The sequence below is a fragment of the Diuraphis noxia genome, unplaced genomic scaffold (genome assembly GCF_037042655.1).
Source record: "Diuraphis noxia isolate RWA-SAM2 unplaced genomic scaffold, SU_Dnox_SAM2 contig0004, whole genome shotgun sequence".
NCBI lineage: Eukaryota > Metazoa > Arthropoda > Insecta > Hemiptera > Aphididae > Diuraphis > Diuraphis noxia.
In genome coordinates, this window is record NW_028301714.1 from 15,998,676 (window position 1) to 16,023,450 (window position 24,775).

General features: G+C 26.8%; 2 protein-coding genes across 2 annotated transcripts in view; one reads left to right on the forward strand and one right to left on the reverse strand.

The window, feature by feature from the left end:
* Positions 1-24,775, reverse strand: part of LOC107163386 (ankyrin repeat and FYVE domain-containing protein 1) — a 44,125-nt gene that overhangs the window by 9,614 nt on the left and 9,736 nt on the right. The window lies entirely within an intron of this gene.
* LOC107163387 (uncharacterized) lies at positions 16,301-21,901 on the forward strand. Its single transcript, XM_015510792.2, has 3 exons — positions 16,301-16,721; positions 20,859-21,032; positions 21,365-21,901. Exons 1-3 carry the CDS (start codon positions 16,643-16,645, stop codon positions 21,658-21,660), a joined length of 549 nt encoding a protein of 182 aa, XP_015366278.1. The 5' UTR covers positions 16,301-16,642; the 3' UTR covers positions 21,661-21,901.

Here is a 24,775-nt window from a genome sequence, read left to right on the forward strand (position 1 = left end):
ACGATTCACATGTCGTCTTCAATAAAATTCAAATGCTCATATAATCATAAATAAACTATAAACAACTATTCGTTCAATATTCGATATACATAATTATTATGTATATACAAACCTAAATTTAATTTAATTGTCATTAAAATATTCTATTTCTAACTATGAAATTAAAAATCAATAATATACAATATTGTTTCTTATTTTGTTAACATCATCAAACATATTAATATATTATAATAAAAATTAAAAATACAACAAACGCGAAAAATACAATAACATATATAGTATTTAACTATATTTTGTAAAAAGAGAGACTGTATTAGAAATAATAAAAATCACTCTGTATAAACTACAGACATGCATATATAATATTTATACCTATTATATATACGTTTAGATAAATAACAGTATGATTTTTCTTTACCTATACGATTTGATATATTATAGGTACGAGGTACCTACTTATAAACGGATTCGAAAGTGACAAAATGAATAAACGCCAAATTTAATATTTACTACTTCGTGACTACTACAACAATCTAATATGCAATAATATGAAGAAGACTGGCTATAATAGCATACATACTATATAGTCCGTGAGATTGAATTAACTAAACCTGCACTTAGCTACCATCAGGGAATTTTGCAAATCACTGTTTTGGCCAATATTAATCACTGCAGAGACGCTATTTTTATAAGCGGCATAATAACGGCCCATAATAGAAAGACAGCGTAGAAATTTCACAGTTATCCGTACACGCATTTTTCTCGAAAATATAATATATAGGTACCTAAGACATTTGTAGTTACCTAATATAATAAAACATCTCATTCCGAATATTCGTTGATATTATTAATACAATACTTATAGTGTGCGTAACTATTATAGTAATGTATATACATATATAAAATGAAATTAAGGATAGTTAAATTTCGTATTTGATATACATATAATTAAAATAAATATTAAGATTTCGTTATTGAAAATGGTAAAATTAAAATTAAATCCGTGTATCCAAGTCCACTACCACACCTTACAGAGACATTATTATAGTATAGAGAACATCGGTATGTAAGATTATTATATATATTTCATCAATATTTATATTATCATCATTAAAATGTTGTGATTTAAACAAATCTGTATTCGATAAACTTAAATATAATATACACAATGTAAACACTATTTAGTATCTACGCCTACAATTTAAAAGTGATTGTAAATTACGAAAGGTAATAAGGAAATAATGATAATTAATCAAAACATAAATAAGTACATATTTAACTGAATTGGATTTAAGTATATCACTTTATCCAATATTATATACAGTTTCAGAATAAAAATCGATAGATACACAACTTTATTATGGTCATAACTCATAAGAGGCCAAAAGTAACTTATGAGTTATGACCTATATATTAGATATTATATTAGCAATACACGTTAAGAGGACAAACCCTTAATTCGTTTGTAAAAACCATTTTACACAAAAAATCAGTCAAGAGTCATAATCATACCTAACTTATAAGAAATCAAATTTATAGACACTATTTGTTGTGGCGTAGATCGTAGTTTTTCATGTTTTTTTATTTATACGATTTCATTATAAGACCTACATAAAAAATAACTATTGGTATTTTTGTCTTTCAAACTTAGATAGGTTTTTGTATTATACAAACTTATCATTGCTACATAACAACCAACAATGGTTCAGTCAAGAGACCACATGTACTAAGTTACTTTAAATTAATCAGTGCTTAAACATATTTAAGGTTTTCAATTTTAATGATTCACAACATGCCATCAAAGTTGTCTATACCAAACGCCTTAAAAAGAGGATGTTCATAGCGTCTTTATAAGCAAATATTACATGGTATGCAAAATTGGATTTTCTAACTAACTTAAGAATGAACGATCAAACGAATTATCTAATATTTTAATTTTTTTGGTTTATTAAACTGTTTTATACTATGATTTTTTATCGAACGTCATAATCGTATATTATTTGTAATTGCTAATAATTTAGACTTATAGATAGTAGAATAGTTTTTCAATCCAATCATACAATAATAGTTTCGTATAAAGCTGTTACAAAACTTGACTTTAAAATATAAATATGTGTGTACTCATATTATACAAAAATAAACTTAAATTATTGTTTTTTCTTAGCAAGCAAACAATAGAAAGATAATAATTTTTGACGAATTTAGTCACTCAAAAAACATACATATACGTATATATATATTATATATTATAGTGTATCATCTGTGTACTATCTGTAAAGTGATGCACATATTATATTATAACCTGCGCCACATCCCCCAAGAAACATAATATAATACGTGACGTGATCTGAAATGCCACGGTAATACTACGTCATAAATTAGATCCTCATTGAACAGCATCCTGTTGCAGCACCACGTACATCGTGGTACACATTATAGTCACTCATAAAATGATAAAATGGGCTTTCTACTAGATTTTGTAAATGTATATAATATATTATTATCACTGCATACAACGACAATTGACTATAGTCTATGGACAAATATTTAAAATATAAGTATATAACACAATGTATAATATAATACGTTTTAGCTAAGTATACGATCTCCGTATTCTTCATACCTACGCCAACGGACTTTTTGATTTAACACCATAATATAGATAAACAAAAACAGCTATACTTACCCATAAAGATTATAGGTATAAAACATTAAAGAAGAATTAATTTTTTTTTAAGTCAAATACTTGTCAAGATAAGTTGTAATGTTTTTGGCAACTTTTTTTTAGATAATCTGTAGTCTTAAATTTTATTTTTATCGTCATCATTTTTTGTCAACTATTTTAAACGACAACATAATAATTCTAAGTAGTATATTAAATTGAAAATGTATTCAAAAAGTAAAAACTTAAAAAGATAGTAAAAGTAGGCTGTTATAATATCAAGTAAAAATTTCTAACAAGAATGCATTTCAAAAACCATTACAATTTTTTAATAAAATGAGTGATTCCCTTTAAATTAATCTTTTTGTATAGTAGATAATTTATATAATATAATGTATTTATGTGTAAGTCAGAATTAATTTTCAAGTCTCAAAATACCAATTTGTACATTGTAAATGTGAGTTAGGTTAGCTCATAGGAGAAATCGTTATTTTTATGAACCATGGAAATCGATTTTCACTTTTCAGACAGTCATTTTGTTTCGCGGAAGAATGTTTATCATTAAATTAATTTAGGTCATCTTAACGTTTCAAAATATAACAAAACCTAAAAAATCACTGTTGCGTATCATTGGACAGTAAGATAACATAGAATACTGAATAATAATTATTGATAATCAGTTGACGGCGAATTCGGAAAATAACTTTATCAGATGGGAAATATCAAATACAAGTTAATTAAAAATAAGAAGTCCAGTGTAATAACGATCCGCCATAATCATAATTCGCCAAAGCACGATAATCACGGAACATCGACAGTTACGGTTAAAACGATTCGCTTTATATTTTGACCTTATCTAAAATCTAAGTATCTGCTCATTTGAAAACAACCTCAGTTCAACAAAAATCAATTGGTAATCGAATCCACTTAAGATCTTTATACAAAGTCATGGTTGAACTTCAGTGTAAGTACTGGTGCAATGGTACCTATACAATTATGCGTGAAACGCGATTGCGAATGCTTTACCTTTTTTGTAACGCGATTACGGACGATTACTAAATAACAAAAGGAATTATTTTGCACTCAAAAAATGACACAACTCCAGACCAAATTTAGTGGAGCGTTGCCAATTTGTGTGACACAATCTAGCACAATAAAATTATCTATTTAATGATCGGCTGATCGTTAAATGTCTAGTGAGCATCGACTACACTTAAGTTTAAGGTATACATCTACGTAATTATGTAAATTATATAATAATAATAATAATTGCAAATACAAATGATGATAATTAATAATTAATATATAATGGCACTGTCATCATATTTCTGTAGTCTACAATATTATGATTATAAAAAAATATAAAAATTAAAAACTTAAATATTATAGGTGTTGTATAAATTAAAATACTATAAGCACTTACTGTACACATTCATAAAAGTTCACAATATTAATTCAATTACAAAAGTACGTAAAAAAGGAAAATTTTAAAAATTAAAAAAACAATATTTATATTTTTTTCCTCTGTAAGGACAACTAATTGTTTTTAAATATTGTAATACATTTTGGTGATTTTTATAATCATTATCGCTCTAAATAGTTAATTTAATTAAAATAATTTTAATACACTAAGAATTTCCACATTCCGTCATTATCGCGGTATTACTTATAAATTTGGCAACATGTGTTCGCTATTGTGTAATTTTAGGGGGCCCATAGTTTAACTATAATCGTTCGCAATCGTGTAATTAAAAAGGTTGCCCTGATAAGAACTGTCCACAGTTGTGTATTACCGATAATTATATATAAATGACGTCGCGCCACAGTTTGTATTAATATTTTAGTTTTATAATATGCTGGACAAACACGACAACAGTGTGATAAACGATACATTTCGTTGAACGTGCCAAAAATACTATTTGATGGCAACAAAAATTAAGAATTAAAACAAACTTTTCACATGCCAGTCTCTATAATAATATTAAATCATGTGGTACGTGATTTTTCAAGAGTGGAACACGAAAATAATGGCAGAGGATCGAATTTCCAGTTGCCATCTTGCGTTTTTCCTAGCATGTAACGATAATATAGGTATTATTATAATATATTGATACAAATCTCTGCGAGGGATATTTTATTCAGCAATAAAATAATAAGATTGAGCAAGCAACAGATTATAATCACGCTCGACGTTCAAATATATTAAAAATATAATATCATGACTTTAAGTGTATATATATATACAAAACCGATGCGTGAACGATATTTCGATAGTTGTATCATTAGGCGAACGCCCGATGTACATTATTTGTAAAATCATGAATTTATGATGTTTATTTATTATTATCAATGAATAGTCTACATATATTGATGACCCCTAAGCATCAGAAAAACAATCGAATTGAAGGATTATTATTTCGCACCCGGGTTCAACGACAGTAAACACGTGCAATCACACAATTTTTTTTTTTTACCCAACATCATATACTCTGCGTGAACGATAAGCAAAATACTCGGCTGATAAGTGTAAAATTATCAATTCAATTCTATATTCTATATTATTATTATGATAACTCCTAATCAGAAACCCTGAAATATTTTTGCTTTTTTCCTCCTCTCATCAGTTTTAGACGATATTCTAATATTTATTTTATTACATTAATTGATGGAATATAAAACGAGTGAATGATATCATCGAATTTTATTAATTCGCAACTGTAATTAATTTGCAGACGACGGGGGACACGTACGAGGACGTTAAAACACATCACACAATTAATAATTTAATAACAACGATAGTATTAATATGAGATATGGTAATACGACGAATAGAAGCGTAAAAAAAAAAAACTACAAGGACGTCGGTGTAAGAACCAAGCATACATTTCACGCGGGTGTATTTCCATCGGGATCTCTTCAGTGATGAAGGGAGGCTAGTATGAACGCGATGATCAACGTGAAGATAGCAATATTAGCAATATGCCAATATATAGTAAGTTGTATTATGTCTGGCTGGCGAATAATAACGGCTGCAAAAGTATAACGCACAGCACACACAGTGAAAAAAAATCGCTGTTGATTTATATAATATAATATTATACAACAATTATAATATATAATACGCGTCAGAATATATGAATTTTTATTATTTTTTTATTTTAATTAAGTCTCAACAACAAAGGTTATTGGCTATAAACATTAATATCTTTTAACACATGCAAGTATGAATAGCATTAATAACAATATATACATAACAATAATAATAGTATAAAAAAATGAGATTGAAATATATCTAGATTATATTAGTTAGTATAGTTTAGTTAATTTTAAATAATTAATCAATTTTTCTATGTTGATTGGCTGTGGACTTATATATATGAAATTATATTATTATATTATTAAATTATATTAAATTTCATATAATTTTCTGTGCGCGTATTAATATAGTATTATTATTGTACATTATACATAATATTATATGTATACAATTACAAAAAGACGACGACAACAAAAGAAAAATATGTTTAAAAAAAGCACGATGGGCCGCGGCACTGCATAGTGAGAAATGACTGACAAAATAGATGCTTTTGACACGTGGTCCCCAACTGACTCAGCGTACGCGGTGTAGGTGTGCACGTAGTTTTATATTTTAGTTTTCTTTTAAACGTACGGAATGACGGAACTTCGTTACATACAATTTATCCATTGCAATATAGTAGACAAACATAATACTAGTTGTACGTATACAAGTCACACACTAACAATAAGAGTTAGCTTTCGATAAGAACTAAAGAGGAGAAAAGGACCAAATTCGCTAATTTGTGACACAACCGTACTTAAGTATATAAGCGCGATACACCAAGCAGACGGCCGAATGTTTACATTATAGCAGAAAAAAGTAGAATCCAGAAATTTGAATTTACTAAATTTTTATTTAATTATAGAATTTAATTTAAGATAGTTTTGAGTTTCGAATGATTATCCAGCCAATACACACTAAAATATAAATAATGTAATGTAGGTACCTCATTTAAATAAGTATAATATTTACGTAATTATAGGTACATAGTATATTATAAAATAATTAATCACTCATTTTCGTTGTCACGAATTGAATTATACGCATTATATGAGGAATGAGGATACCGGCTTTATACATTATATATTTCTTGGGGTAGTAAATTGGCCAAGACTCCCAACCCCCAAAAGAGGCACGTACGGATAGTAGCTAAATTCATTATTGGCAAGGTCTTTGTTCGAAAATTATATCAGTCCGCAACAACACGACAATAATATTATATACACATGACACGTGTTTACAGCAAAAACCTTCAGGCTACACCGATATGAATACAATCGAAGAGTTATTATATATTATACGATTATAGTTATCGTTATAATAAGCAAATGTCGTATTTTATACATCATAATATCATTACATCGTAGTCATCTGTACATGAAGGATAATCTAAAACAACTACAAACGATTTCATTTATGTAGAATACGCCGCAAATAATCAAAAATCTTATGGGAATATTTTTTTTTTAGAAAAGAATATAATATAATAATGTGTAACTATCCAAGCGCGAACGCTTACATTTTATAATAATACGGGTGGGCAAAAGGGCGAGATCAAATAATTTACGTAATCTCGAGTCTCGAACGGATCGGACAACAATCTGGTCAGTCTGATGAAAACTAACACGTAAACATATTCATTTATCATTATAGGTATGCGTAATGAGGTATGTACAATAACTACGTACCGGCTATCGAACACAAATCGCGCAAACTGTGGAAAAAATTCAAATCGAACAAAGAAAACTGGTAAAAAAATAACGTTCGATATATTATACGCTATTACATGACGATCACGGAAAACGTATTACGATAGAATACTGCAGCTGGTGCAGATATCAATAACAGGAGGGTTGTGTTTAAAATAATATAATGTAACGACAAATAAATTATTACTTTTATTAGTTAGAGATTTTTTTTAAAAATATATATTATGTAAATAATTATTTATTAGATAAACAACATTTGAAAATGTGTAATCAAATCATTCGTATGATCTAATAGGCGGTATTGCTGACATTGACCTTGGTACGTTCACCATTTACACGTTGTACATATTTATAATATAAAATATAAAAAGTATTTGAATTTAAGATTCATATCATAATCGACCGATGAGTTCCTCGAGAGTAGGTACGTCACAATACTATTTATAACAATAAAAGCAGTTACTTAATATAATAAGTTATTTTTCGGACTTTCAGTTGTTACCAGAGAATTTTTGATCGGTAATAAATTCCCCTACCCATTGTGTTTATGGAATAAACATTTTATACAACTATACATAAAAATTTAATTTTTGTTTATTAATTTAACAGTATGTCATAACTGGGACACTTACAATACGCGATGTGCATCAAAGGAAAAATTAGCCCGCTTAAAAAGACTAACTATTAATCACAATCGACAGCTGACTGGAATTGTATATTATTTTATTTGGAAACCCAGTAATATGTATAGGTTAGGTACCTGTTTTTTAATAGATAAAAATCAAAATATTAAAGTTAACTTTTTAGTCCAAAATTCTCCATCTTAAAACTACGCACCTTAAGACAATATTATGTAATAAACTAAACCCTTCCTTCCAATATATGCACAATGTAGAATTAACACCCATCATAGTCGTATTTATTGTACAATCATTTAATTCAATGGAACTCAAAATAATGTGTTTCTGAGGATATCTAAAAAATTTTATAATCAAAAATTCGCAGGTACCACAAAATACATTAATACATCAAAAAGATTTAATCAAATGAAAAGTACATAATATGTTTTCAAATGCTTTGTTAAATTTGGGTGACATCATAGTAAAATTTGTAATATTATATTTGTATTGAGGAAAATGTCATCTATAGTTGGTATTCTGAGGACCAAAAGTAATTATTATTGAGTTTTTTGCAAAATCGGTTTTATATTTTGTTGTAGCTCAAAAACGAATATTTTAAAATATAAATATAAATTTAATGTAAATAATAAATATAAAATATACAATAAAAAACTGTAAACACTTTTCATATTATAATTAACTACTATAGATATGGAATAATTTTCAAAATATTTCAGCACGTTGTACGCTATTTATAATCTAGGTGTCTTAAATTTTTTACTTTTATACATATAATATATATATTTTTATTGATTTATGTTATGTCAATAATTAATAATTTAACGCATCATTTTATTATAAATAATTGTTAATCACTTGCCCACCCAACCATCCAATAAATTCCATATGTGTCATATTGAGATTTCTGCTGCAGTCGACCGACTTTATCTAGTAGATACATGAAAAAAATCATTAAATATATATATTATAATATATCTCATCATGTGATCTATGTAGCAACATTGATTCGACTGGAATGGCTGTTGAGGTCTTATAATAAATAATTATTGAAATCAGACACATAATTGCGTAGGTATAGGAATCTCCACCGTTTCTCCATATAGATATTCCTACTTTAAAGTATACGATTCCATTTTTATGATCCTAACCTAACCGGAAACATGGAGAAATATAACTCAGTACTCCATGAATATTTTTTAATATAACCGGGTTTGTTGAACGTGAAACTAGATTATAAAAGGCACATTGATTATTCTTTGACTTGTATGTAAGTTGCATATTTTCAAAATATTTTAATATATCACCGATTCACATATACATTACATATTATATTCTCTAAATCCAAAATTTGGTGAATGAAAAAGCTGTTTCGAATAGGTTCGTATGTGGTAGCCCAAATTTTCCAAAATCATATACAGGGTGATTCATGAGGCGTAAAACACTCATTATTTATAAAAACTATTTACTTTTTTTTTCAACATTTTAGATACTTACATGCTGTTCTAAAACTATATACATTTTTAATATTTTTCACACTTATAATTATTAGGCGAACCACTATCAACTTTTGATTTTTAAATGGCAACCTATATTAAAAATATCATAAATTAATAGGGCTATTTTTTAAAATTTTCATTTTTCGTTAATCCGTTGACGTTTGTCCTGTGTAAATATGTTTACCTATTTTGGGGCACAACTTAGGCTTAACTATCGTACTTACTGAATTTATTTTAAAAGTGTATTATGTTTTACGCTAGAGTACAAAAATTCCAATTGCTGCGGCCGCGGTACTGACATGGTATAACACATTTATACACAAATACCACCCCAATACCATCCAACTTTGGGAGACTACAGTGTGATCACGATAAGTGGAAACACTCAATAAGTATGTGTAGGCTTCATATATTTCAATTCTGCTTTTTCGGCAAACTAATAAACATTATTATACACATTTTCAAATAATTAGACTATTTTTTTGACAGTTAATTTTACGCATGCGCACAACAATTTTTTTTTTAAATAGCATGATCCATTTTTGATCACAAATTATTTTTTTTTGTATTTTTTAATGAATTTTAGTGGTTGAATTTCTTTTCTAAGTCAAAAAATGACCGAGTTATAGCAATTTGATTTTATGTTATTTGCACGGGTATAACAGATTATTATTACCAACTACGTATTTTATAATCTGTTATAATCTAATCGATTTAAATTGATTAATTATTGGAGAGTACCAAGGCGTTTTTAACTTAAAAATTTTAAGTAATTAAAAGTACCTATATATACGCTTAAAAAAAATTCAAATTCAAATGTAATAACAATTTGATTTAATTTGGAATTGCTCTCATTCAGTCAGTTTTGAATTAAAATATTAGTTGATACATCAAAATCAACTGAAAAAGTCGACCAATCTGAGTAACGTATAAAATATTGAAAATAAGGGTTATCATAAAAAATGAATAAAGTTGTATTGCATATATGCACATAACTTAAAAAATGCAAGTCAAAGAAATTAATGTCGCATCTAGTTTCAAGCAAAATGAATTCAAAAATATTCATTAAGTAAAGTGTGTTCCCTATTTTAATATACATGATAAATTATATTAATACCTATATGAAACGCCATGTCATCAATACAATACATCATGCGCGTATTATGTTATGGAATTCTTATATTATATTCTACATTTCTACATCATATTATGTTCTAAAATTTTTCACTTGGTACGAGTTGAATTAATTGTTTTCATAACAAGAAATAACAAGAAAAACACATTCACCTAAAGATTTAAGTCATTACCTATATAAACGCGTTGGTGCGCGCGAGATCCGAAACCAACCAAGTGGCGGTTTTGAGGGGTAGTATTATGACTTGGTTATTTCTTGAAATATGTAAACTTTAAAATAATAATATGATTTATCGGGATAATTAACAATAGATATTATACAATTATATACGTTTAAATAAATTTTAAAATATCAAAATCAATACTGGTATAACCTAGCTAATAAGTATTCTATGAAAACGATTTGATAAATCAGCCTAATTTATAATAAATTAGTACATATATATATATATATATATATATATATATATATATATATATATATATATATATACACACACTCCTATATAACATAATATAGTATATATACATAATTGAAAGTCACTTCGTAGTTACTTTTATAGAGTAGGGCGGAGGCGAACCCACGTGTGGCACGCGTGACAAAAATGGCACATTTGTCAAATTACAATGCCACGCGAAAAATTATATGCTATTCATAAAATTCAACAAAAAATTATATACATTTTAGAAATTATAATATTCCTATGTAAAGTTGAAGTTTCTATATAATTATAATTTTATTTATTATGTTCTATTTAGTGTTTAAAAAATTGGGCATGAGAAAAATTCTTGATTGCAAAAATTTGACACTAGACTCAAAAAAAAAAAGGTTCACCATCCCACCTATAGATTATTGGTTAGGTTAGTAAAATTAGCAAAATATCACCATTATTCCCGTCAATTATTTTTGTATATGAATATTAACAAGCATAATTCATTTTGCATCTATCGACACATATAAGAACGAATACTAACTATTTTTTTACTTGGAGTCTTAGACCTACAATGTCCCGACGGTTTCAAATGAACAATAACGATATGAACCTATATTACGTAAAATAAAAAAGGGTCTTCATAGTATAAAATCCTTGTAATATTGAAAAACAAATATTGTTAATAGGTAAGGTATATAACCTGGTATATATATTACCTACATAACCTACTTACATAATAACGAACTGTTACAATGAAAAAAATGGTTTTATTTTAATAGGTACAAAGAAACATATTATTCTTTTGTTTAGTCGCAACGTTGCCTATATTTATATTTAAATATCATAATAATTAGACCGGTGAATATCTTACCTTATATTATTTCATACATTTATAATTTATAAATTGATTTTCTGTTACCTATGTTAATTCATGTCATTGTTCTAAACTTAATATAAATAACATGTTTGACACGAGATTGTTAATGATTTGATATACTAAATCAAAATCATGAATGATAAAATATTATATTTAAATTATGAATCGTATTTGACGGTAAAGAAAACATAACTATTTAATTGTTTTGAATACTATCACTATTTGAATTTAATTAATGAAATACATAAAAAAAACGTGATCAAATGTATACATACAATATTGTGAGTATATTCAAATACTGATAATTTGAATTTTTAAGTATATTTTATGACCATATTTTCAGATACCTAGATTTTTCATTTAAGAGTGTTCCCTTACAAACTTCTTTTTTTGAAAATGTTGATGTAGATAAATCAAAATTCGAACGAGTAGATCCTTGGTTATTATTATGTACTATTTTACTAAGAATAATGTTCGTTATTTAACAGATATAAAATATAATATGAGGGTAATGGCGTATATGATTATTTGAAACAATTGCAGTATATGTAGTTAATGTTGATCTAATAACATTTTAAGATTTGTAAAAACTGATTAAGTATATAATAAGACAAAATACATATTAAATCTATTTTACTGTTTAAGTACGGAACTATTATAGACTATAGTACACTAAGTCTAATAACTCGGAAACTACTTACTCACTATACTCAGTTTAGTTTCAATTTAGACGTTACATTTTCAGAAAGGGCGTTGTCCTAATTTGAAATAAGTAAACTGTATCGCCAAAGAATAACACTCATAAAATGTTAATAAAATTTAAAATTCGAAAAATGATCTTTGATTAAACCTTTAAACTTAATAACGACACAATGCCACAATCGAGTGTCGCGAGTGCATATACGATTGAGTATACACTCAATTTAATATTATAACATAGGCCAATACTCACAACTTTAAAAAAATAATGTTATTCTTTACACAAAACAGAAAATTAGACGTAAGTTCTTATACTGCATACAAATACTAGACAGTAGACAATAGACATAATAGTAAACAATGGGATAAGAGTATAAGACGGAGCACGAGTTCAACGTATTACCGTTGGAATAGGTTTATTTGCTAACATTGCTAAAAAAAAATACCGTTTTGGGTATATAAATATAATGTATGTATTAAATATAATTTATGTGTAGGTACACACATACACATGTAAACTGTATATAAGTGCACATAATATTCTTCCTATTCAATTCAATATCGTTGAACGACTCGAGTGCAAGGACATAACATTCATCTTTATGAATAATCTTGACCTCGTTTTGGTACTCCGAGATCATTAAACCTACAGAGAGCAGAGAGCTCTTTCATTTCTTGGGAGAAAGTAGACATAGCTAGAATAGTAACAATCCGGTTCGAATAGCGGTGCATTTATTTTTAAAGTTTTCTAATTTTCGAGAGGAAAAATTACAATTTGTTTTCAACTATAGTGTACCATGCGCAATGACGTCATAATTTAATCCCTCAATCTATATATAAGAATTCACTACCTTCTGTATACTATTATTTACGAAAATACACAAAAAAAAATACAATTATATATAACAACAATTGACAAATATATAGATGTAAATTTAAAAGCATTAATATTCTAATGAATACATGAACAAACTATAAAATATAATGATATTTTCATTTTATGTACCTATTCAAATTTGTACAGTTATGAATTTTCTTATCACGTGCGAACTTTTAATATGATACCTATTTTTATAATAAACGCATGAGCGTTGTTAGTTGTTGGTAAAAATTTTTGAATATATCTACATTTCAGTGATATAATTCTATAAGAACTTTATCATTAATTAATATAATATATATATATAAGAGAAAGGGATTCGTTTTACTTTAGTACATCCAAATTGGGTAATATATTATATATGTACATACATATAGAGGATTCATGAAAAACAAATTATGAATTTATATGTTCTATACTAGTAGTATATTAGGGCATATTAAATAGTTATAAAAATTTTATCATAAATGATTAGTAGGTATAAAAGTGAATAATAACTGTATTAAAGATACCTTATATAGTTATATATGATAAAGACACATAGTATAAATCAGCTGAGTATATAAGATGAGGGTATGGTAATAAGTATAAGGTACATTGAACCGAATGTCCACGTATAATCATGTAGACGTCGGGAGAAAACCACAAATCAATTAATTTACCCCACGCATGATCGAGAAACATAATCGTACAGCAAATTTTAAATTGGAATTGTACGTAAAATTAATTTGTGATATTATAAATGATATTATTACAAAATCTGTGGTTAAGGAACATCGTATGTAGTTTGACCGAAAAACGCTTTATTATAATATAATAAGTATTAAGCACTAAACATAGCTGAATAACGAAGACTTGAAAATATTTAAATAATCACGTATAGATACAATATATGAATTTCATAACAATAAATAGATAATATGATATATTTTAAGAATATTTGGTAATTTTTTTCGAAATTCCATTTTTTTTACATATAACATTCTATACTCAGTATACTGATATGATGAGTGGAATAATTTTATTTTTTTTCAAAATGTGAATTTAGAATAATTTTTATCTATAGTTCTTTTCTTTCTATATAAAAATAAATACCACCGTAACCTATAACTTGTAACCGTCAGAAAATTCAAACTACAAAACCTGTTTTAAATATTCAACGTGCAATTAAAAAAAATAAATCCATTATAAATGTGGATACTAATTCGTCATAGTGGGGGTACATGGTTTTTATATATGTATACACTATAACATACAGGGCGATACACCAAGCATACTCATCTCCCTTTTTCTTCAATAAAGCGAGTATTTAAAATCTGATTATACTATTAAAAACCATAATTTTAAATAAGTATACTTAAGATTTTTATATACTACTTAAGGAATGTCTTGTGGAGATATAGATTCTGTTTTTCAAATGACAACCCACTTTTTCAAGTGTAATTACAGTTATGTTAAATTATTTTATAGAGAATTTTTTGAAGAATTTTATGTATCAGAATTATAATAATAAATTAATAAATAACAAAGTTCGATCGAGTATAATTTTTGAGTTATTTATGACTTAGTTATTAGTCGTTAATGTTAATCTATCAAAGTATCAATATTAATAATTTGTAAAAATGGCCCAAGTATAATAAATACTATTTCCAATATGACGTCCATTTTTACTTTTGTATAAGACCATTTTTAATTGAACCTTAAATAAAAACCTTATATATATATATAACAAATCACTGATGATTAGACTTAGTTTTAGATACGTCTAAATTTTCAAAAAAAATATTTATTCAAAATTAACAGTTAAAATGATTAGTTCTTAATTGAAAAAAAGAGTTTGTGTAGCTATAATATAAAAATCAAAATTACTTAAAATATAATTCATATATAAGTAAAGTTAAAACTTTCAAGTAAGAATTTAAAAATGCATGTAAGACAAACAATGAACGTGAGCATGCTTAGTAAATCACTTTGTATATGAACCAGTTTTTTAAACTCGATATAGTATGGTATAAAAAGTCTCAACAATGTCCTCGTGTTCAAGTTATTATACTATATTATGTGAGACAATTTTTTGAATATGTGTTTTTCAAATAAAATCATAAGAAACCTCGTATATTTTTAAAATACAAATCGAAGTAGAAGTGCTCGGTACAAATCATTTTTCAGGTATAAAAATGTAAAAATCAAAAGAAATTTGGCCAAATGTAATGATCTATCTCAACTCCTGAATCTAACTTTAATCTTATAGCAGCATTATGTATAAGAAGTTTTCAGTAAATTTTAATATTATTTTATTGAGGTTCGATAGGAATAGTTTTTCATCTTTCATTGATTAGTTATGCAACAGTATTAAATCAAAACACATATTATAATATGTATATTACATTAGTTGTATCTACATGATGATATTATATTATTATAAGCTAAAAAAATATTAACCACGTTTTTAAAATGTTAAACCGTCAAATACATGAAATAAAAATAAATAATAAATAACCCAGACTGCTGAGCAATATTATGTATGAATAGACTACATTGCTTTGTCGTCGAACAACTCCCACCAGCGACTAGAAATACTACTGCATTGGCGTCGTTGTCGATCCAACGGCTTTTATACAGTGGTAGCGGCGAGAACCACGCGTTATAATAATAATAATAATAATATGAATGTATTGAAGAATGAAGTTTAGCTAGCCAGTCAGCGGCCGGCGGTTCAGTTGGTTCATTAAACTTACTGAGCGGCGTTACAATAATAAAATATCGTATTATAAATTATAATAGACATCGCGTATAATAAAATAAAAATAATAATATATTTGTTCGAGTGTCGGTCGTATAGTGTCATAAATTGATTAATAACTGTCGAACGTGTATGTCGTATATGTACTTGCGAATAAGTGATGTGTATAGAATTATGTAAAAATATTATACTTTATTAGTTTTCATCAACTCACCAAAATCCACCGAATGCAATATTACAGTAAAGATTTCAGTTAACGGAAAAAAATTCGATTTTAGCCAACAAATAATGACCCTCCCTCTATCATTCCGGACTAGTTTAAGTTTCGCTACTGCTGTCGGTTACATATTGATTTCACTGATGTCCAGTAAGTAGTTCAGCAAGTATATATTTTTATAATTGGTTTTGTTTTTTTTACATAAAGAATCGATTAGTTCAATAATATACTAATATTTTTTATGGGACATCATGTTACTCTTATAATCTCACCGCGAGTAAAAGAAATCGTATGCTGCCTATTAACTTTATTATTTCTAGATTAGGGTCAAGTGGTCAAAAAAATGCATGCGCACAGCATACGTTAAGGCACCATAATATTATAATATAATAGGTAGGTACCTATATATTATATTAAACTACAGCAGACCTTTTAAAAATTGAAACACACACATATTTCACGAAACGTTTCGATCATTATAGGTATCAGAAATAATAGAAAGTTTAAAATACCTTTTTTAAAGTTTGATATTTTTTGGTATCATCCACAATATGAATCATAATCATCTGATTAATTTTTTTTATTATGACTTACCATATGCCATACCTGTATTGTAATAAAAATGATAGAAATTACTTAGAAATGTTAGTCTGATATAATAAATTGACGAGGAAAAATACGCAGATTACTGCAACATATATATAATATATTCAGTAGCGTGTGCAAAGTATTTCATCACTGCGTCCTCAGTATACGATAATACAATATTATTGTGGTAACAGTATGGGCCATATTATAAAGTTATATCACTATGGTTAATGCCTATACGCGAATAAACTATGAATACAATATATTTTGATTCGCGAATAACAAAGTATAATCAGAGATATCACCATAATAGTATTTATTGATAAAATGTACTCATTAATGTGTAGTCAACGATGATTGTAATTTACTTGACGCCAAGATTTCCCTATTCGAAATGTCTAAAATGATTGAAATCGTTGGTATATATAGTTGACATAATAATTTATGTTATATTAGAAAAAATGTTATAATTTTAAACTTAATAGTTGAAAAGGAATTATCTAATGACCTACACTATCACTGGTAATGGTATACGTGGTGATCTTATTATAATTTTTATATACATCGCCAGTCAATAGTGTGTAAGTCAGTGATAATTCGATACTATAAGTTATACGGTTCTCGGTTGTTATAAATGTAGGTATAATATAAAACATATAAGTAGATAAATTACTTCAAAGTTTAGATAAAATAGATAGTATTATAATGTTCTTAGTACATCGGAACTGAGCATTGGAGCCGGGAATAGAATACGACCGTAGAGATTAAAAGAAATAATTCCTCTGTAATACACACAATTAAACTGATTAAACAAAAACGTATTTACATTTATGCTTGGACTATTTCATTCTGTAGCCTTAAAGTTTTGATAGTTTTATACTTATTTCTAACTATTATTAACACCTATAAATGTGAATGTAGATAGACATATTGAGTATGTCATGCCCAATGCCCATGTGAAACATACGTTTAGGTACCTATTATTATTGCTTAAAGAGAGTTTAAGTAAACTGAAATTTAAAATAATACTAAGTATACAAATATTTTGATACAATAACATTCTACGTTATAATTTAAAGTTAGCTACATACTCAAGTTATTAGAATATATAACCTATCAAGGGTTTAAATTTCTATAAAAGAATAAATAAAAAAAGATTAAGATTAAAATCTATTTATGATCTATCATTTAGGGTTCTCTAAAAAAAATATTTTTTTATCGGTAAAATATATGAGTAGTTTTTCTTAGTAGACTGAATAATCATTCTGAACTAAAAAATAATAACTTAAGTACAAAAAAAAGTTATACCTAGTAGAATTTCAAAGCCAAGGGTGAACGACAAATTATTAATTAATCATAAATGCAAGTATATAAAACATAAACCACCATATAGTAAGTATTTATCTAGACATATAACCAGATAACAATGCACACACATTGTAATTGCATATTGTTTAAAAATTAATTCCAACAACGATCAACGTTTAGATAACATACAGGGTGTCCCAAAGAGATCTGACATTCTGACAAATGAAATAACTTTTGTTCTAATCAATATTTTTTTAAAATTTCTTTTAAATATAATTCATAGACACTTGCACTACATTTTTAGAATACATTTTTTATTTTTTAATAGTGAAAATAAAAAACTTAAAAATTGATAAAAAATGTTTTCGAAATATTCAATATAGCCAATTTGTAAATCTGATTTTTAGAAAAATTTATATGGTAAAAACATTTATTTAAATCAAAAGGCTGATTTTTTACAATTTTTTTAAATATCAATATTTTCGTTAGGTAAATTATAGTAATTTATAGTTTATACATCACATATTATTAAAATAAATACATTAAAAAAATAATTAGATTTTAACACGCACTTATTTTAAAATGTTCTTATAAAATATTTTTAAAAAACTTTATTATTATTTGACAAGGTTATTTCTAACATAAATATAGCTAAACATAACTAGATCGTATAATTTACTTAACGAAAATATTGGTATAAAAAAAAAAATTTAAAAATCAGCCATTTGACTTAAATAAGTGTTTTTACCATATACATTTTTCTAAAAATCAGATTTACAAATTGGCTATATTGAATATTTCGAAAACATTTTTTATCAATTTTTAAGTTTTTTATTTTCAGAATTAAAAAATAAAAAATGTATTCTAAAAATGTAGCGCAAGTGTCTATATGAATTATATTTAAAATAAATTTATTTTAAATATTGATTAGAACAAAAGTTATTTCATTTTTCAGAATGTCAGATATCTGTGGGACACCCTGTATATATTTTTTTAAATGACAATACAAAGCGCTGAGATTTAGTAAAGGATTTGACGAGATAATTGACCGCAATAATGGCACCCGTCACAGTTCTTGTTATTGCAAATTTAAACAAAAATAACGAATGCCCAACACAATTTTCATCAAGGTCTAACCACACGAAGTAAGAACTTGACAAATGAAATATTTACTATAAAAATAAACTTACAAGAAAACTAAACATGGAAATATAATAATAAAGATGTAAGGACTAAGTAGCAGTTATAAAAAAACTTCAAGGAGAGGGGAAGAGGGCGAATTTAGTCTAATTATATAAATAATATTAGTTATAATTTTGTCAAACACTTTTCACGAGGCAAGATTGCAAGATTATACATACTTCTTATTCTTGTTATATTTAAAATTTTGATAATGTTTACTACCTATTTAGTATTATTACCATAAATCATTATTTTTTAATATTGGCAATTGGCATATCTAGGTATCTACAAGTATTGACATATATATATACTATCCAAATAATACATTAACCAAGTATCAAAGGGGGTCAACAATATCACCGCCTCCTCGTCAAACAAACTACTAATAAAACTATGTATAAATATATAGGTAATAAACTTCAAACGGATTATGTATTATATTCAATATACACATCATTAGGTATGAAAACGTATTATACGTAATAAATCATTAGTAATAGAAAAGTTCTTTTATAGTTAACTATTGAGTTACTAAATATAATAGTTATATCAAGTTAAAAGTTATAGTAACTAAAAATTAGTCGATATTATAGATGCAATAACAATAATTATTTAACAAAAGCATAAAGTTATTTTACAATATTTATAGCTGTCACATAATATATATATATATATTGAATATATATATATATATATATATATAACTATTGACTAATTATGATTAAATAAAACATCAAACTAGTCTAATAGCTGAATTTTTTTCCGTGGTAATATGTATGATTACAATAACATTAAAGAATCCAACACACATAAATGTTATGTACCTATAACTGTCGAGGTATACCTACGCTTGAACAATATGGTGAATTTAAAAGCCTAAAGCAATCGTAAGTTTTTTGTGTCGCATTGCCCTTTATTTGAGAAAAACATAAACAGAACAAAGATTGTATCTAGCGCGGAACAAAACGACCACCTTTTAGTATATAGATATATACTAATAAAAGTAACCCAATGCGAATTGTAATTATACGTTCCCGAAACGCACGGTTAACCCACTTAGGTCCGGAAGGAGTTTAAATATGATTGATTCCGTTGAATACGCGTAATTATAGTTAATATTAAAAACGTCAAAAGCATAATTATAATCGTCTCTAAAACGACTGGTGTGAAATAAAAAAAATATCTAATTATTATTTTTTATTTTTAAAGATGCAAATGGTCAGATAGATTGTTATGAGTGTACAGTACATTCACCAGAACCATATATGAACCGAACTACCAGACTATGTTCGAAGTTTGATGGTTCCGATCACTACAAAGTCCACTGTCCCAATTCGACGTATTGCATGAAGAAATCGTTTCAACTTGAACTACAAGCCGGAAGTACGTAAAATACATAATATTGAAAATAATAATACTAGAACAAATTATGTTATAAAATATCATTCGTACATTATATAATATTATAATAAGTACCTATGAGTTAATATTCTTTATTTATACGAATAGAATACTGTGCTTTTAATCATTATACATACATCCACACGTGTAATAAAAATTAGCTAAATATAAGCATTAAAATGCAAAAATATGCAATTTAAAATAAAAACTACGAACTATTTTCATTTTTATTCAAACACGTACATTAAATTCACTGTCCTAGTTATATTATATTATTACAATTGATTAATACGTATCGTTTATAATATGAACAGAAATTGTCAAAGGAAATGTGAGAGGGTGTACGCCGCAGAAATATGATTATCAGGTTTACAAGAATGGGTCGTGGAAAGTCGAGTCGGCCGTCGAATACGACTCGTTCAAGAACGGATGTTTTTCCGGCAACGATGATCAACTGAGGACGGCGGAAACGCAGTTCTGCTACTGCGATGATAACCTTTGCAACAACGCCAAACAGACGACGAACTTTTCAAGTCACACTGACACGATCGCCGTGATCATCATTTACAATATCATGAGGTTTCTGAAAACCCACACGCAACCGGCATGACGATAGCGTTTTATACACCGTGAGGAGTCTGCATATAGATATCTTGGCCAATTGTATAAAGACTAAATAAATATTAAATTTAAAAAACCAAAAATGTTAAAAACAACATGAACGCGAATGTGAATATTGGCATTTTTGGTTTTTTACTACACTAAATGGACCCACGTCCAAAATGTATACTGTTATTATCTTGTCGTTATAATGTAATAATTTATTAAATATCTTTTTTTTAAATCTAGAATTATTGTATAATATGTCTAATTTACCTATTACAGTAGAGTTATCATCGAATAGTAAACGCAAATAACGATAATATAATTTTTATTATAATATAATATTTATCTATCTTTGATCGAATAGAAGATATAAAATAATTACACAATATGATAAGAAAAAATTATAAGAATAATTTAACTAGTTTTAAACAATACTTGGCTGTGTTTATTTTTAGTGTTATGTATACTCGTTAAATGTGTATTTTTTTATCCTACTGATATACCTCTACTTTATTACAAAGTGAATTGCAATGTACACTTTATTCAATAAAATATGATGTAATTGACGGAAAACGAGTAATTCTACTTTTTATAGCACAATAGTACATAGATATTTTATGTGGATTATGTTGTCTTGGTTAGATCAAAAACCCATACAATCCATAGATTATAATTATTAAACTTTTAGCCGGAGTTTATAAATTTCGTTCATACTAATTACAGTGGCATAAATTTAAAATTTAAACTAGGCAACAAAAATTATGTTTAAGAACTACATTGAAGTAGATACTGATATTAAACATAAAATGAAAATGATATTGAATTTAGTTACCACTAAATATTTCGGTTAGATGACCTTGAATTAATTAATTTATTAAACTTAGTTTTCCAAAAAAGAACGTTACAAATAGTAGGTATTACATACAAATTGGTAGAATCAATAATCAATGGAGTTGATATTCAAAAAAAAAAAATGTTATAAACTTATAACAACAATTATTTTCTACAGATTTGTATACATACATCTAGGGATATCTCACGGATAAAATTAATATGATTACAATTTTCTTAAAAACAGATTAAAAGGACGCACACATGGGCATTTTTTGACTCCGTCTTACAAACATCCAACCGGCGCATCCGAGTTGGGTCCCGAGTACTGGGGGCGAATCGCAGGTACTACACTAGTTGGGTCCCGGATTTTTGTAGGTACTATACTAGTTGGGTCCCGGATTTTTAAAGGTACTACACTAGTTCGGTCCCGGATTTTAATAGGTACTACACTAGTTCGGTCCCCGATTTTTATAGTTACTACACTAGTTGGGTCCTGAATTATTTTAGCTACAATATTAGTTCTTGGATATTTTTTGGTAAGTAACTATACTAACATTTTCCTTCCCATTTTAACAGACTTAGGACTGTCTATAATCCATTTAGACCACAGGTATGATTAAAATTGTCTTTTACAGTATTTTTTTTTTTATGTTTCTTTTCCATTAAAGAAGTTAGAAGAATTGTATAAAAAATAAATCACTTTTGTGTTGGTAAAAATATTAAAAATGTTAAAACCAAGTATAAAAATACATATTATTTAATATAAATATAGCCATAATGCTATATAGGTGTAAGTGAAAAATATTAAAAATGTTAGATTAGGTTTTTAATCATACCCGTGGTCTAAATAAATAATAGACAGTCCTAAGTCTGTTAAAATGGGAAGGAAAATGTTAGTATAGTGTAGTACTTACCAAAAAATATTCAAGAACTAATGTTGTAGCTAAAATAATTCAGGACCCAACTAGTGTAGTAACTATAACAATCAGGGACCGAACTAGTGTAGTACCTATAAAAATCCGGGACCCAACTAGTATAGTAGGTACCTACAAAAATACGGGACCCAACTAGTGTAGTACCTAAAATAATTCAGGACCCAACTAGTGTAGCAATTTTAAATTTGGGACCCAACTCGGATACAGCCCATCCAACATGTTAAATTTTGGGTATATAATAATGATGTAATGTTTTTAAATTGTAAATTGTTTGTTAATCTAAAAATGCCCATGAGATGCCCTAGAATCTAGGGCCTAGATAATAATCTTGCCTTTAATTTTTATAGTAGGACAATATTCACTCTAAATTTAAGCTAACGAAGATTAACGTGATCTACTGAGCATAAAATTTGCTATGCTACGCACTTCTACAACTGAGACATTCATGCGGGTGTGGTGTCCTCTTAGCATAATATAATTTTTAACAAATGTAAATTTAATTGAAATTTGTAAATTTTTCATTAAGAAAAAATTATGTTTTTACAAATATAAAAAAAGTTATTGCTATTTAAAAAAAAAAAGCGGGAAAGTGGGTATCGATCTGCTGTACATTAGGTGGTGAGGTGGACCTCTGACTGGGGTAGGTTAGATTTGAATGCAATGATATAGGTATCATTGTATACGAAAAACGATTATGAACGGAGACGGTTTATCTGTCTAGGATAAATTATAGATTATTAAAAATTTTCAAATCTTAGATTTTAAAAGAAAATTTTTTATGAATTTCTAGCTTAAAATAATTTGCGAATTTTCGTGATTTTTACGTACCTATGTTGTCAAAATTTAAATTTAAATGCTTGTAAAAAAAAATGTGACCATGCATTTATTTTATTTTTCAACTGCTATTATAAAAATATTTTAGTAACCTTGTATTAAATTTTCAAATCTTAGATATAAAAGGAAAATTTTTTATGAATTTCTAGGATAAAATAATTTACAAATTTTCGTGATTTTTACGTATGTTGTCAAAATTAAAATTTGAATGCATGTAAAAAAAATTGTGGCTATATATTTCTTTTATTTTTCAACTGCTATTGTAAAAATATATTATGAGCCTTATATTAAATTCTCAAATATTAGAATTAAAAAGAAAAACTTTTATGAATTTCTAACTAAGATAATTTGAACATTGCTGTAATTTTTATGTATTTAGTCAAAATTTGAACTGTAAATGCTTATAAAAAAAATTTGTGACTATATATTTCTTTTATTTTTCAACTGCTATTGTAAAAATATGCTAGGAGCCTTGTATTAAATTTTAAAATCTTAGATCTAAAAAAAAAACTTTTA

What these genes read in the sequence shown, in the direction of transcription:
- LOC107163387 (XM_015510792.2), top strand. Translation starts at nt 16,643, where the DNA reads ATGACCCTCCCTCTATCATTCCGGACTAGTTTAAGTTTCGCTACTGCT. An exon ending in ATTGATTTCACTGATGTCCA is followed by an intron (nt 16,722 to 20,858) that starts GTAAGTAGTTCA and finishes TTATTTTTAAAG; the next exon opens with ATGCAAATGGTCAGATAGAT. An exon ending in ACTTGAACTACAAGCCGGAA is followed by an intron (nt 21,033 to 21,364) that starts GTACGTAAAATA and finishes TAATATGAACAG; the next exon opens with AAATTGTCAAAGGAAATGTG.